Source organism: Nicotiana tabacum, chromosome 10 (assembly GCF_000715075.1).
Source record: "Nicotiana tabacum cultivar K326 chromosome 10, ASM71507v2, whole genome shotgun sequence".
Lineage (NCBI taxonomy): Eukaryota > Viridiplantae > Streptophyta > Magnoliopsida > Solanales > Solanaceae > Nicotiana > Nicotiana tabacum.
This window is the reverse complement of record NC_134089.1, coordinates 89,715,171-89,728,459: the sequence shown is the minus strand read 5'-3', so window position 1 is coordinate 89,728,459 and position 13,289 is coordinate 89,715,171. Positions and strand designations below refer to the sequence as shown.

The following is a 13,289-nucleotide window of genomic DNA, read 5'->3' as shown; positions in this document are numbered from 1 at the left end:
AGTTACAAAATAATATAGGAATAGAATTAGATTTCTGGGAGAGCAAAATACCTTTATTGCAATAGTCCTTGAGCATTGGAATTATTTTTGAGTTATGGGAAAAAAGCTAATGCACAGAAAGAAAATAGAAAGATTTAAAGGAATGAAATAAATAGTAATAATTATGAGATTTAAGTGAAGGGTAAAATGTAACGGAAGAAAGGTTTAGAAACGTTACAGGAAAATAGATGAATAGTATATTAATGATGAAAAAAGTAAATAAACCATACTTAATTGTTAGCAAATTTTAAATGCAAAAATAAGGAAAAGGGTGTAAAATCTAAGAAAAAAGATAAATGTGATTCTTGGCCAAAGATAATATTTAAGTTCTCTTCTTTTATTATAACATAGATATAGATATAGATATAGATTCTAACTTCGTAACCAATGACCTATGACCAAATAGCAATGGACAAATAATTATATCTTAAAAATCTATATTTTTACATATATTAATATAAAAATAATATATATGTTTATCAGCTATTGTTTCTGGGATGGTTATACTGTGTTAAAATCCCAACAAAATATCTTTAAAAACTTATTTTCTCAAACCAAATTAATGTGTCATTTTTATTCTGCTTACTACTGAATATATAACCTTATAATAGAATTTGGGCGTAAATTACCATCGTGACCTTAGTATCATGAATAGCATGTTTGGCCAAGCTGCAAAAATCAGCTTATTTTAAGAAGTATTTTTCTTCAAGAAGAGAAGTTTTATAATAAATTTATAATATAATTATTCTTCTTATAATGTTAATGAACTTAAATTTAAGTATATAATATGATATAATATTATTTAAATTCTGAATAAAATACCTACATAAAATATTTTGATAATATAAAAAAGTATTACATATATGGGGAATTAAAAATAAAAACAGTAAAATAGATATTGCATAAGATGAACAGAGTTAGAATGACAATTGTTCTAAGTTGAAGGATGAGTTTGATTTTTTTTTTTAAACTCGGGAATGTAAATGTTTTTTATCCATTAAAAAGTCCAAAAACCCGAATAAGAAACAACCATTTAGATAGTAAAATTTATATACACTGATATTTACATCACAGTGTTGCTACGACGGTACAATTATTATTGCTATTGTAACAATTTATTATAAATACCTGACAAACTAATGTGATACAATAACAATTAAGAAGCTTTTTCGACCAAGCTGCAAAAATTAGTTTATTTTGAGAAATGCATTTTTTCGAAAGTATTTTTTTTTTAAAAGTACTTTTGGTGATAAACAGTTTATGTTTGGCTAATTTACTTGAAAAGCATTTCTGAGCAGAAATTAATGTTTCGCCAAACTTTTAAAAATTGCTCTAAGTGTATTTTTCTCAAAAGTGCTTTTGGAAATAAGCTACTTTTTTCTGTTTCTCCAAAACTGCTCCTGCTTCTACTCAAAAATATTTTTTTTCCCTCTAAAAACTTGGTCAAATATTTCAACTTTGGGAAAAAAAAAATTAATTTGAAAAAGCTTGGCCAAACAGGCTATTAATTGCAAACAAGTTAAGCGCTATTAAAATCCTCAGTAATTATATTATTCGACATATATACACGAAGTAATAATGTTAATATTAATATATGTGATTAAGTGTAAAAACACATACTCCCTCCGTTTTAATTTATGTGAATTCATTTGATTGGGCACGAAATTTAAGAAAAAAAAGAAGACTTTTAAATTTGTGATGTAAAATGAAGCAGATATATTTTGTGTGGCTATAAATTATTGCATAAAGGTAAATTGTTTCCAAATAAGGAAAGAGATCATTTTTTTGACACGGACTAAAAAGGAAATAGGTAACGGAGGGAATATTATACTCATCAAGTGGTACCCTTTCTGTAATTTTAAGGTTCGTACTTGGTCAATATATTTGCAGTCACTTGAGATCTCACTAACCCCAATAAACTCCATTTATTTCCACTTCACTGAATAAGTCACCCTCTCTCTCTCTCTTTCTCACAGTCCACTCCTACACACAGTCGCCGGAATTCTTCTCTCTCTTACAACAATAACATGCAGCTTTTGTCGTCGGCCGCAGTGGGTTTCTCTCTAGCCCTTCTCCTTTGTGCCACTGAAGCACACGACATTACCCGCATTCTTGCCAAACACCCACAATTCTCCACCTTCAACCATTACCTAACAACAACACACCTCGCCAACGAAATTAACCGCCGTCAAACCATCACCGTCTTCGCCGTTGATAATGCCGGCATGTCAGATCTACTCTCCAAGCACCTTTCCATTTACGCCATGAAAAACGTGCTCTCATTTCACGTGCTTCTCGATTACTTCGGCGCCAAAAAGCTTCACCAGATCACTAACGGCACTGCACTTGCTGCCACTATGTTCCAAGCCACTGGCTCGGCTTCCGGTTCATCCGGCTTCGTTAATATCACTAATGTAAAAGGAGGAAAAGTCGTTTTTAGCCCCGCCGATTACGACGGCCCTCCTCCCGCCAAATTTGTTAAATCCGTAGAGGAGATTCCTTATAACATCTCCGTTATCCAAATAAGTACGATTTTGCCCTCAGCCGAAGCTGAAGCTCCGACTCCAGGACCAAGTCATATGAATCTCACTTCACTAATGTCTGCTCACGGCTGCAAAGTTTTTGCCGAGACGCTTTTAGCTTCTCCTGCTGAAAAGACTTTTGAGGACAATGTTGATGGCGGATTAACGATATTTTGCCCTGGAGATGACGCAATGAAGAATTTTTTACCTAAGTTTAAGAATTTAACCGCGGAAGGGAAGCAGTCACTGCTCGAGTATCACGGAGTTCCTATTTATCAATCGATATCGAGTTTGAAATCTAATAACGGCGTTATGAACACGTTAGCTACAGACGGCGCTAAGAAGTACGATTTTACCGTTCAAAATAACGGCGAAGATGTTACACTGAAGACGAAGGTTGTGACTGCGAAGATCACGGGGACTTTGGTTGATGAACAGCCGCTGGCGATATTTTCGCTTGATAAGGTGTTGTTGCCAAAGGAATTGTTCAAGGCTGCTCCTACTCCGGCGCCGGCGCCGGCACCGGAGGCCGACGCTGAATCTCCTAAGCACTCTAAGGATAAACACAAGTCGCCACCGGCACCTGAGTCTTCCGCTGATTCACCGGCGGATTCTCCGGCGGATGGTCCTAGTGATGATTCTGCCGATTCAACCGCGGATGATAACGGTGCTGTTAGGTACAACGCTGGAGCATCGCTTACCGCCGTTTTTAGTATATGGTTTGCCTTCGAATTATTGATGTAAGTTTTATTTTTATTTTCATAGGTCTTTGAAAAAGAAATGTCTGTTTCTCCTTAGGTTTTAATTTTATTTTTCTTTGTTTAACTCTAGGGGCTCTTAATTGTGAAATAAGTGGATTTGTAACGGTATTAGTGTAAGTTTCTATACTGTCTAACAGACTTTATGGTGCTTTTGCTTATTTTTTATTTTACTTTTTTGCTTTTGTACCATTTTCTTCTTTGTTAGTGTGTCTTTGATTATCTCTGTTAAGTGTTAAGTTGATTCAGAGATGGAATTGATTCTGTAATACGAGTCTTTGTTTGCGTGTTAACCATTACTTATGAATTTATGATAAGCTTTTCATATAATTCCGTTGCCATCTTACTCTGAGTCATAACTTTAAATTTTTCTTTCGCTGTTATACAATTATTCCGAAGTGGTTTTACTCAATTTTTTTGGAGATTTTGTCTCAATTCAAGAAGATGACTATTGAATCTATTCAGGTATATATTGAACCTTTGTAAGTTGTAAAATATTACGCCTATTTATTTTATTTTCTAGATTGCTTATCACGTTTAAACAATAACTATAAAAATTTACTCGCACTTAGTCTTTGTATCAAATCAATAGATACACAATAGTATGTGTTTGTATATAGGCTTCTATCCCTTAATTATGAGCAATTAATATATATTTTCACTTTATTAACTTAACCATGGTAATTTGATAAGATTTTATAAAAACACATAAATTTTTACTTACCAACAATAACCCGTAAAATAATTTAGTTGCTTGAAGCTACATTAAGAGCATGTTTGGAAAGCCACTTTGAAAATGAATTTGGGTGTAATTAGATGTAATTACACAGTTTGGCATGTTTGTTTGACCAAGTAATTACTTGGTCAACATGTAATTTGGTGTAATTCGAGGAGTGTAATTACACTCTCCAATTCTCAAGGGGAGGTGAGAATTGGTGGTAACTACACTGTGTAATTACAAGGTTGTTTTTTTTAGTTTCTTTCCTTTTTGTTTTTATTTTAATTTATTTTCTTTATAATTTTAATTTTTAAATTTTATTTTTGCTTTTCAAGTTCTTTTGAAATTTTAAAATATATTTTTCTTTGTATATTATTTATCTTTTATTTCTCTATCTTTACTTCTTGTGATTCCATGTAATTGCTTGTATTTTATTTTTATTTATTTTATTATTCTATTTTTTTAAACTGCGCCTCCTAATATTAGAAATAATGAGTTATTAACAAACTTGACATATAATGAGTGATACAATTAAAGTGAAATTTCGTGGTTGAATGTGATTATAAACTTATTATGTTTCCTAATCTTAAGTTGTAGTGGAACTTACTATTATTATGTTGGAATTTGACATATATTAAACTATTTTTTTTTTTTGAATTTTGAAATTGTGTTATATTCATAGTTCCAATTTACTTGTTTTAATAGTATTGGCTCATCATTTTTTTAGTTAGAATTGATAGATTAGTTTTGTCAAATATTTGAATAATGTTATGACATTATATTTATAAATATTAATTTATTTTATCAAACATGAATTCCATAATGTTCTTACAAAACATATATTTTTAGTTTTTGTAAGTATCTAAACTAAATATTATTAATTTAAAATATATATAAATTATTTTTACAATATTAGTTATAAATATATTATTACTAATTAATGTATATTCACGGAAAAATATACATCTTAAATACCAAATATAATATCATTTATACTTATAAAAATTTATAGGCATATATTTATTATATTAACTTTTAAGTTTTAATAATTACTTCATTTAAAATTTAATCTAACTGTGTAATTACACTTGTGCAACCAAACAATAAACTTTTAATTACGCTATAATTACATTATGACAAATAAACATGTCGTCGTAATTACACAACTATGTAATTACTAGGCTATATAATTATTACCCTATTAATTACACCAATTCTAATTACTTGGTGCCTTTGCCAACATACCCTAAGAAATCGAGGAATTCTAAATTCGTTGAGGGCATTGGGGTTGCGGAAACTGAAAGAGATGAATTTTATTGCTACCATGATTTTGGGGAGTACTTTTTAATTGGCTCACTGATCTCTAGGTTTCAAACTCAAATTTGAGATTCCTTCTAGAAATGGTCATTGAAATTAGAGCATCGACTCACTTGTCCAGAGATTTCTGGCCTTTCAATGTTTGACCATGGAATTAGCAGTTGGGTTAGGCACCGTTTGAAGCCCTGTGAGGGACTGACTTATGATAAAGTTGGTAAGGCCCACTAACTCGAAAATGCAGTACTAATAACTGATCGACCTTTTCTTGACAATGAGTGCCATATATTGTTCCCGAGTCTCTCCACTTTTCAGTTTAAATCTAGAAATACAAAAATTCCTGTGATAGAGAGCACTTTTTTAATGAGCCTTATGCAGCAAAAAATTTAATTAGTTGAGTTGATGGATTCCAAATACAAATGGTTATACCAACAAAAAAGATTGAATTCATCTTCACTTCAAAATAGTACTCCCTCCGTTCACTTTTACTAGTCCACTATTGACTTTGCATATACCCGTAAGAAATAGTAAATAAAATACATAATTTACCATGATACTCATATTAATTGGTGTATAGTGTTAATGAATTTGGAAAATGATTTGGAATAAGTAATTAATGCTAAGGGCAAAACAGAAAAAATAAATTATTTTTCTCTTAATATGCGAAAGTGGACAAGTAAATGTGAAATGTATTTTTAGAATAATAGACAAGTAAAAGTGAACGGAGGAAGTAACTTATTAGTCCAAAATAATGATAAAGCTCGAAATAAGATCAACTCATCTAATAGTACTTTCTAAATAACTATAGTGTCATCTAAAAAGCCTAATTATTAACTGCTGATTAAAGAAAATCAGCCCTGAGGAGTCAACAAGCAATATTCCGAGACTCAAAATAAGGTCACCAAGTTCAATATTCAGTTAACAGGTTTTGTGACCAACAGTGTCTCTTGCTTGTAGAAGTAGATCCCACTGAGGACCAGGCTACAGCCGCATTTAGAATGGCCTCCTACTCCCCTATCACAGTATTTATGCCCAATAGTTCAAAGTTGGATATGTATTTAGTCTTCAATCCGTTCTCTTTAATGTACATAATTATAAAGCAGCGGAATGATTGACCTTCGGATTCCCCAATGTTGGTTCTCCAAAATTTCATGAATCATTACAGATTCATCAGCTCATCTACTAAAGCTTTTGTTCATCGACGAGGCACAAACCAATCGATTGGTTCCTAAGAGAGAGTGTGGGTTGGGTTGGGAGGGGGGAGGGGTTGCTTAGAGGTGCTTTTGGTTTACGTTGCATTAGAAAAATGGAAATAGTAAAAGGAATCATTTATGCCCAAAACTAAACACCCCTCCCCCCCTAACCCCCCCGCACACGAACCCCGGCAATTACAGCTACTCCCTCCATTCACTTTTACTTGACATGTGTACTAAAAAATAAATTTTCATTTTTACTTGTCACTTTACGCATATCAAGCGAAGACAATTTTTTTCCTGTTATACCCACAGTATTTATTACTCATTTCAAATCATTTTCTCAAATCCCATAAAATATGCATCAATTAATATGGGTATCATGGTAAATTATGCACTTGATTTATTATTTCTTAAAGGGCATGAAAAGTCAAAACGTGCCAAGTAAAAGTGAACGGAGGGAGTAAAATACAAAAATGGCTCCCAAAAAAAAAGTTTTCTAATTTGCAAAATGTGTCTAAAGTGAAAAACAAAAGATAATCTAAGGGTGAAAACTAACGAGTGAAACTTTGAAAGAACTACCCAAAAACATTTGTCAGAAAATGCTTTTTAAAAAATCTAAAGAACATTTTGAAGAGGCTGCCTAAGGCCACTGAGCAACTCTCTATCTTAAATCACATTATTTGTTAGAAAAAATATTGCAGAATATGGGGACGAAATACATTGGCTTTGATAATATATCACTTTTCTTAAAGAATTTAAGCCTCTCACGTCGTTGCTGCAGGGATGGTAGCACAATTCTCCCAGAATTTACAAAGCCAACGAAATTCGAATAGCAGCAATTAATCTGAATTTTCTACAAGAACAAACTTTATGAGTTGTAAAAAATTGAAAGAGAGAGGAAGAAATTTTTTTGTAGTTGTTGATGTATATAGTTTTTGGAGAGACAACGGGTACTTATAATACCTCTAGGAGCTCTTGGAATCAACGGGTACCTTTTAGAACTAATAGTCACCTATTTAAATTTAAAATAGAACTATTAAAACATTTTGAATAATTAATAAAAACTTTTTAATTAAATAAGAAAATAGGTGATTAAAGTTAAATTAATACTCCTATATAGCCACAATTAGTTTCCCTCCAAATATCCCTCAAATAATTCAACCAAATAAGACAAGAAGTGTTTAAAAGCACTTCTACCTTTCTTTATTTTTCCAACGAGGGACAAGCTTCCTTTTCTCAAATGTTAACCCATCATCACTTCTACCTTTATTTTTTCCTTCCGTTCAGTGTAGTCAATACAGCTACACACTCTGGAAAAAGAATACAATTACAACACTCCAACAAAGTATTTGCTCCATAGGTAAGAATTTTACATGAGAAATTACTATTTAGATGATCAAAGAATAAGAGAAGAAGCAAGCAAATTGGAATAAGTATGCTTGCTGTGGTTCATTGGATACACTGCGTAAAATGAGGCATACAAAGACTTGGAAAATACATTTTATTTCGGTGTACAAGCAATTATAGGAAAAACAGAAGATCTATGCTACCAATACCATTTATCCTACTTTAGTTTAGAGAGCTACTAGTGTATTAGAATGAAATGAGACCTGAATAGAGCGGTATAGAAAAAGTCATACCGTTAATCTGGCAAATGTGATTGCCCCACTCTGTTTCTTCATGGATGAATTGCAGAGTTTTCCTGGACCACACCATCTTCATTGAAATAAAGGTAACTCATAGGATCATCAAAATAAGATTTAATCGGCACAGGAGTAAACCCCAGGTAACTCCCTTCTGCCTTTGCCAAGCACAGATCTTTGATGTATTTGAAAATGCCATGTTTCAGAACAAAAGGTTGAGCAGCATACTCTTCTAGTGACATCCACTGCAACGCAGTAATATCGCATAACATTTGTTAAATAGGATTTGAGAATACTGTAACAAATCCATAAAACAAACTAGAAATACCTGAACTGCCTCAATTTCTAAATCTTGCTTTTGTAAGTTAAACGTAAGAGGGTGCATCATGCAAATGAAGAATAAGTCCGACTTTCCAAAGAATGACTTGTGCATCTGCCTGTCAACAGAAATGTCATGACCCCAACATATTCTACGTTCTGAAAAATTAATAAATTTTACACCAATCCTTGAGATACTCCTCCTAGTCAATAAGTCCATTTAATCAAACATGAATCCTCCAATGCATTTTAAAGTTACGCCTTATAGAACTTTAAAAAGATTAAAACTTCTGAACTTTTCTTTTCAAAAGGTAGTTAACTATCTTTTGATTTTCACCGTGGTAGGTGGTTAACCTAGGTAAACAAAACAAGATAGTCAATTTGGAGGAGATGCAATAGTATCATGCAAAATTTGCCTGCACTGGCACTGCCTTTCATTTTCTTTACACATAATATATCTCAATGAGTAAACCCACAACCTTGTGAAACAAACAACCAAGGTATATCACATTAAACTTGAATCAATTCAGTTCTTTTGCCAGTGCCAATGGGTTAGCCACTAAATGAAGAAATGATATACATACTTGGTCAAATAATCAAAGAAATGCACGAATTTCCTACCTGAATGCAAGAACTTCCAGAAATTCAGTATCAATCTACACCAAAAGAAACCCAGATAATCTCAGAGAAACAATAACGGTCAAATGTACGGCAGAAAACTTAGATTCATTGATTGATTCATTCATTATATATGTAGCATTTTAGGTCAACTTTGACTGTTGAATGTTTTACTGTTGTTTATAGGATATACTTACTCCTGTTTCTTCTTTTACTTCCCTTATTGCAGCTTCAAATACATCCTCACCCTGCAGGACAAAAGCTTAAACACAGTTTAAAACTTCAAGTTGATATATGACTTGTATTTAAAGCTGACTTTAGCTTCAACATTGAGCATACCTCTTCAACAACACCAGTAGGGATCTTCCAAATCCCCGTTCCCTTCATTCTGCCACTACTTTCTTGGACAACAAGCAGCTGAAAACAAGAGTTTGCAGTTAAGAGAATGGATGGCGAACCTACGAAATAATTACCTCCGATATGCTTAAGCATAGTGGTCCAAGACAAGAGGGATGTTTCTAATGATAAAGATATGCTTTGTTCATGGAGAGTTACCACAGAGGGCCAATACATCTAGTTAGACATAGAGATATATGCAAAATAGGTTAGTGGACTTACCAAATATGATGCTAAATAGCTCTTACTTTTTTTACATGCTATTTAGTGGCAAGTGCACTCACAATCACTCTCCTTTGCCTAAGAACGGTAAGATGGAGAATCAAGATTTGACAAATAGGAAATGTAGTGTCCAAATTGTCTGTATGCATGAAGTGACACTAACGCCAGCTCTATCACAACGGGCAGACTTTAAAGAAACCATTAGATCATCTTCAAAAGCAATTTGATGCATCGGGACTATGATATACCATTTTAGGTAACATAAGTCTGACATTCAAGGAGGGAAATATCATATTGAGAATTGGAACAGATACAGATTAAGTGAAGTATTATGTCCATGTGGGTAACTACTAGAACAGAATTTATAGCAGATTTTAATTACCTCTCTTTTCTCATTCAAGATGACAGCCCCAATACCTACTCGATGTGAGGCATTTGCAGGGATTGTATTCCCAGTTTCAGGAATCCAATACACAAGCATCAGGTAATGAGGTTCTGCATGGTGGTACCAAAACCCTTCCTGCATCCAACGTTAAAGATTAGGATCAGCGTGACTGAACAGATAAGATATGATTTCTCAACCCAAAGGATGATATAAGCGGCAGCTTTGACTTTTGAGTTTCTGAAAACAAGGTTGGTAAATACTTTACTGCTGTAGATTCCAAAGAATAAAATTAAGTAATTCCAATTTGGATCAAGAAGACATTGTTTCATTTTACCATGGCTTGGGTTTCACTGCAACTTCATTTGTTCGAAACAAACATTTGAAAATTGCATATTCTATGACAAATTGAAGTGGCTTAGCTGGAATTCCATGAACTTCATTTATCAAGTTGAACTATAACATCCAAATCAAGTTGATGATAAAATCCATAGGCGTTCCAGTGGACATTATACACTTGTTACACAACAAAAAGTACAGAATACATTACCTTAACTGCAGGTTCAACCAGATTTGCAAGTTGAATGGGCATTTTAATCCACACGCCCTTTTTCCCCTGCAAAATAATAAATGTCAAACCAGTAGAAAAGAATTGAAAGAGAAAAAGGGAAGCAAAGTCAACCATATATTACACAAGTATTCCAGCACACTGCTCTCATTGACTATATTATCACGTGTAAACAGAAAAATCATGCAAATCTTTGCTCCTAATATGAGTAACAAGATCAATATACCTGCAGCTTCCATTGATGTAACGAACTTCTAAGCATGTTATGAAAGATATTTGGGTCCATATGCTCCTCTAGTTCTACTATAACGCCTCCATGGTCATCATTTTCCGCTGGAAGCAACTGTACCTTTTTAACACCATTTTGAACTACCATTTGCTCCATAAGATATCAATTTAGTCCCAAGTTCTGCAGCCAAATTTTCTAATGAAGCACCTGATAAACACAACATGCTAGAAATGCAAAGAAACTCGCATGCCTATATGACTTCTGCTAACAATTTTGCGCCAAGCTAATTGAAAGTGGTAATTAATTAGCAAAAGCAAGAACTAAAGCTCCTGCAGTGAAACTTACCCATTTCATGATGCTTAAAACCATTACAACTAGGACTATATTGTTGAATTGAATTATGTGAAACGCGTCGATTAATATCATAAAATTTTAGAGAAGGCATACTTTATTCATTTAAATTATGCCTGCAACACACCTCTCAGGTGTTGACGTGAATTTTTTTATTTTATTTTTATAGTTTCTGTAATGGACGATGGTGAAATTCTAACCCAAAGCATCTGGCATGTTGAATAGGTGATGGAATTTAAAAAGGACAGTTTAGTTTACACAATTCAACAAAAAAGTTTAGCAGCAATGAGCAAACAAAAATTTTAACAGGTGCTTTCTGAAATATAAAAAAAAAAATACATAGTTAGAAAGAGAAGGTAGAATTAATTGCGAAATGATCGGTAAAATTGTTCCAAACCTCTTAAATGAATGCAAGTGACACTGCCCGTCTCTGACAAACCAAATATACTTCCAGATTTTAACAAAAAAATATAAATGACAGACTGATAAATTTGAAAAGTACCTTCAAAATGGAGCTCAACAGTAAGACGTAGGGTTTTCGAAGCTGAAAAAATTGGGAGGAATGGAGAGTTTTGCTACTGATATGAAGTAAATGTGATGTAGTTCTGCAAAAGAAGTTGAAGACGGAGGAGTTTAAATAGACAGGTGCCTACCCATGCTCCAAATGCGTGATGATGGCCTTCCCACCGCCACTATCACCGCGCCTCTCAGTTAGTTGATTGCATCATCTGGGTCCCGTTTTCCAAAAGCCGCCAGCACAAGACGTGGTGGGAGTTTATATGCAATGCTATGCTAGTAAGAATAGCGGGTAAAAGTAAAAAATAGTTAGATTTACAAGTGGTAACTGAAAAATAGTTATAATTTTAAAAGTAATCGAAATATAGTCATTTTTTATATAAAGATAAATTTGAACGAAAATGGTGTTCAAAATTCGAAAAATATTCCAGCATAATATACTGGAGTTTAAATTTTTTATATGTGAACTTCCAACATAATATACTGGAGTTCCAGCATAATATACTGGTCCAGCATAATATGCTAAAAGTTCATGCACAGATGCTCCAATCTCCAGTATATTTATGCTGGAATTTTTCGTGTGCTGGAGTTCTAGCATAATGTGCTGGAGTTCTAGCATAATATGCTGGAAGTTTATATACATGTGCATCAATCTCCAGTATATTATGCTGGAACTTTCCGTGTTGCAGCAAAATAGTAGTAATTTTTCAGTGACTTTACAAACGCTAGTTATTTTTCAATTACCAGTCCGAAAATTGGCTAACACGTACTATTTTCACAAGGATATTCCATAATTGCATGGGCCCAATAACATTATTACCTAAAAATTGAAGCCATAAAAATGTGTATGATAAATTTAGATCGAGTTCATCTCTCAAAGGATAATAAAGTTATTTTTAAATCACTTAAAGTCATTAAAAGTTATTGGTCACACCTATTACTTGAAAATTAAAGTTTGAAAGGAGTTTGTTTCGTGATCATGTTGTGTGAACTAGCAGGAGGTTTAAAATTTTCATTTAACTTAAAAGCATTGACAATTTTTTTTGTTGCAATGTCAATTTATCTAACACAACTACGATTAGGTTCACATTTAATATTACCTCATGACTAAAATAAATATCATTTTGAATTTTTGGTAAGAAAATCATATAAAACATGTATTATAAGATTTATTTGATTAAGTTATGCTTTAAATTATAGTTAAATTACTTATTATACTCTGTAGGTCATTTATTAGATCGATAATAGATTTGGGAAAACATGACTAATGTCGTTTTTAATTTACCATAGCAACATTTATCTATGATTTTAGCTTCAATTATTGATTATGAAATTTCATACTACTGCTATTTTATAAGGGGGGGAAAATTCCTTTGATGGGAAGAAGTTTATGTTTAAAAAGAGAACTTTTCAGAGTACATGTGTCCAACTAATTATTTGTACAAATATTAACTATTCAATTTAAGTTAATACATATCAAATTAAAGTATATTCTTTAT

At 32.8% G+C, this 13,289-nt stretch overlaps 2 protein-coding genes across 10 annotated transcripts; one reads left to right on the top strand and one right to left on the bottom strand.

Annotated features, from left to right (window-relative positions):
* Positions 1-1,746: 1,746 nt before the first annotated feature.
* LOC107798150 (fasciclin-like arabinogalactan protein 1) lies at positions 1,747-3,646 on the top strand. The gene has a single exon (XM_075223116.1). The coding sequence runs from the start codon at positions 2,067-2,069 to the stop codon at positions 3,303-3,305; it is 1,239 nt and encodes a 412-aa protein (XP_075079217.1). The 5' UTR covers positions 1,747-2,066; the 3' UTR covers positions 3,306-3,646.
* A 1,933-nt stretch (positions 3,647-5,579) lies between these two features.
* Positions 5,580-12,024, bottom strand: LOC107798162 (nudix hydrolase 10). Of its 9 annotated transcripts, XR_012695621.1 has the most exons (12): positions 11,777-12,024; positions 10,921-11,103; positions 10,677-10,742; positions 10,127-10,264; positions 9,466-9,543; positions 9,324-9,374; positions 9,130-9,164; positions 8,519-8,627; positions 8,188-8,435; positions 7,745-7,857; positions 7,511-7,559; positions 6,925-7,400 (listed from the first exon to the last, which is right to left on the bottom strand). XR_012695621.1 is itself a non-coding variant. In XM_016621137.2 (10 exons), exons 2-9 carry the CDS (start codon positions 11,077-11,079, stop codon positions 8,226-8,228), a joined length of 846 nt encoding a protein of 281 aa, XP_016476623.1. In that variant the 5' UTR covers positions 11,080-11,103; positions 11,777-12,024; the 3' UTR covers positions 5,580-5,691; positions 8,188-8,225. The 9 variants fall into 9 exon arrangements, 4 of the variants coding, with proteins under 4 accessions (XP_016476623.1, XP_075079215.1, XP_016476619.1 ...); XR_012695622.1 differs by lacking the exons at positions 6,925-7,400; positions 7,511-7,559 and adding an exon at positions 5,580-5,691; XR_012695620.1 differs by having other exon boundaries at positions 6,925-7,559.
* Between the last annotated feature and the right edge of the window lie 1,265 nt (positions 12,025-13,289).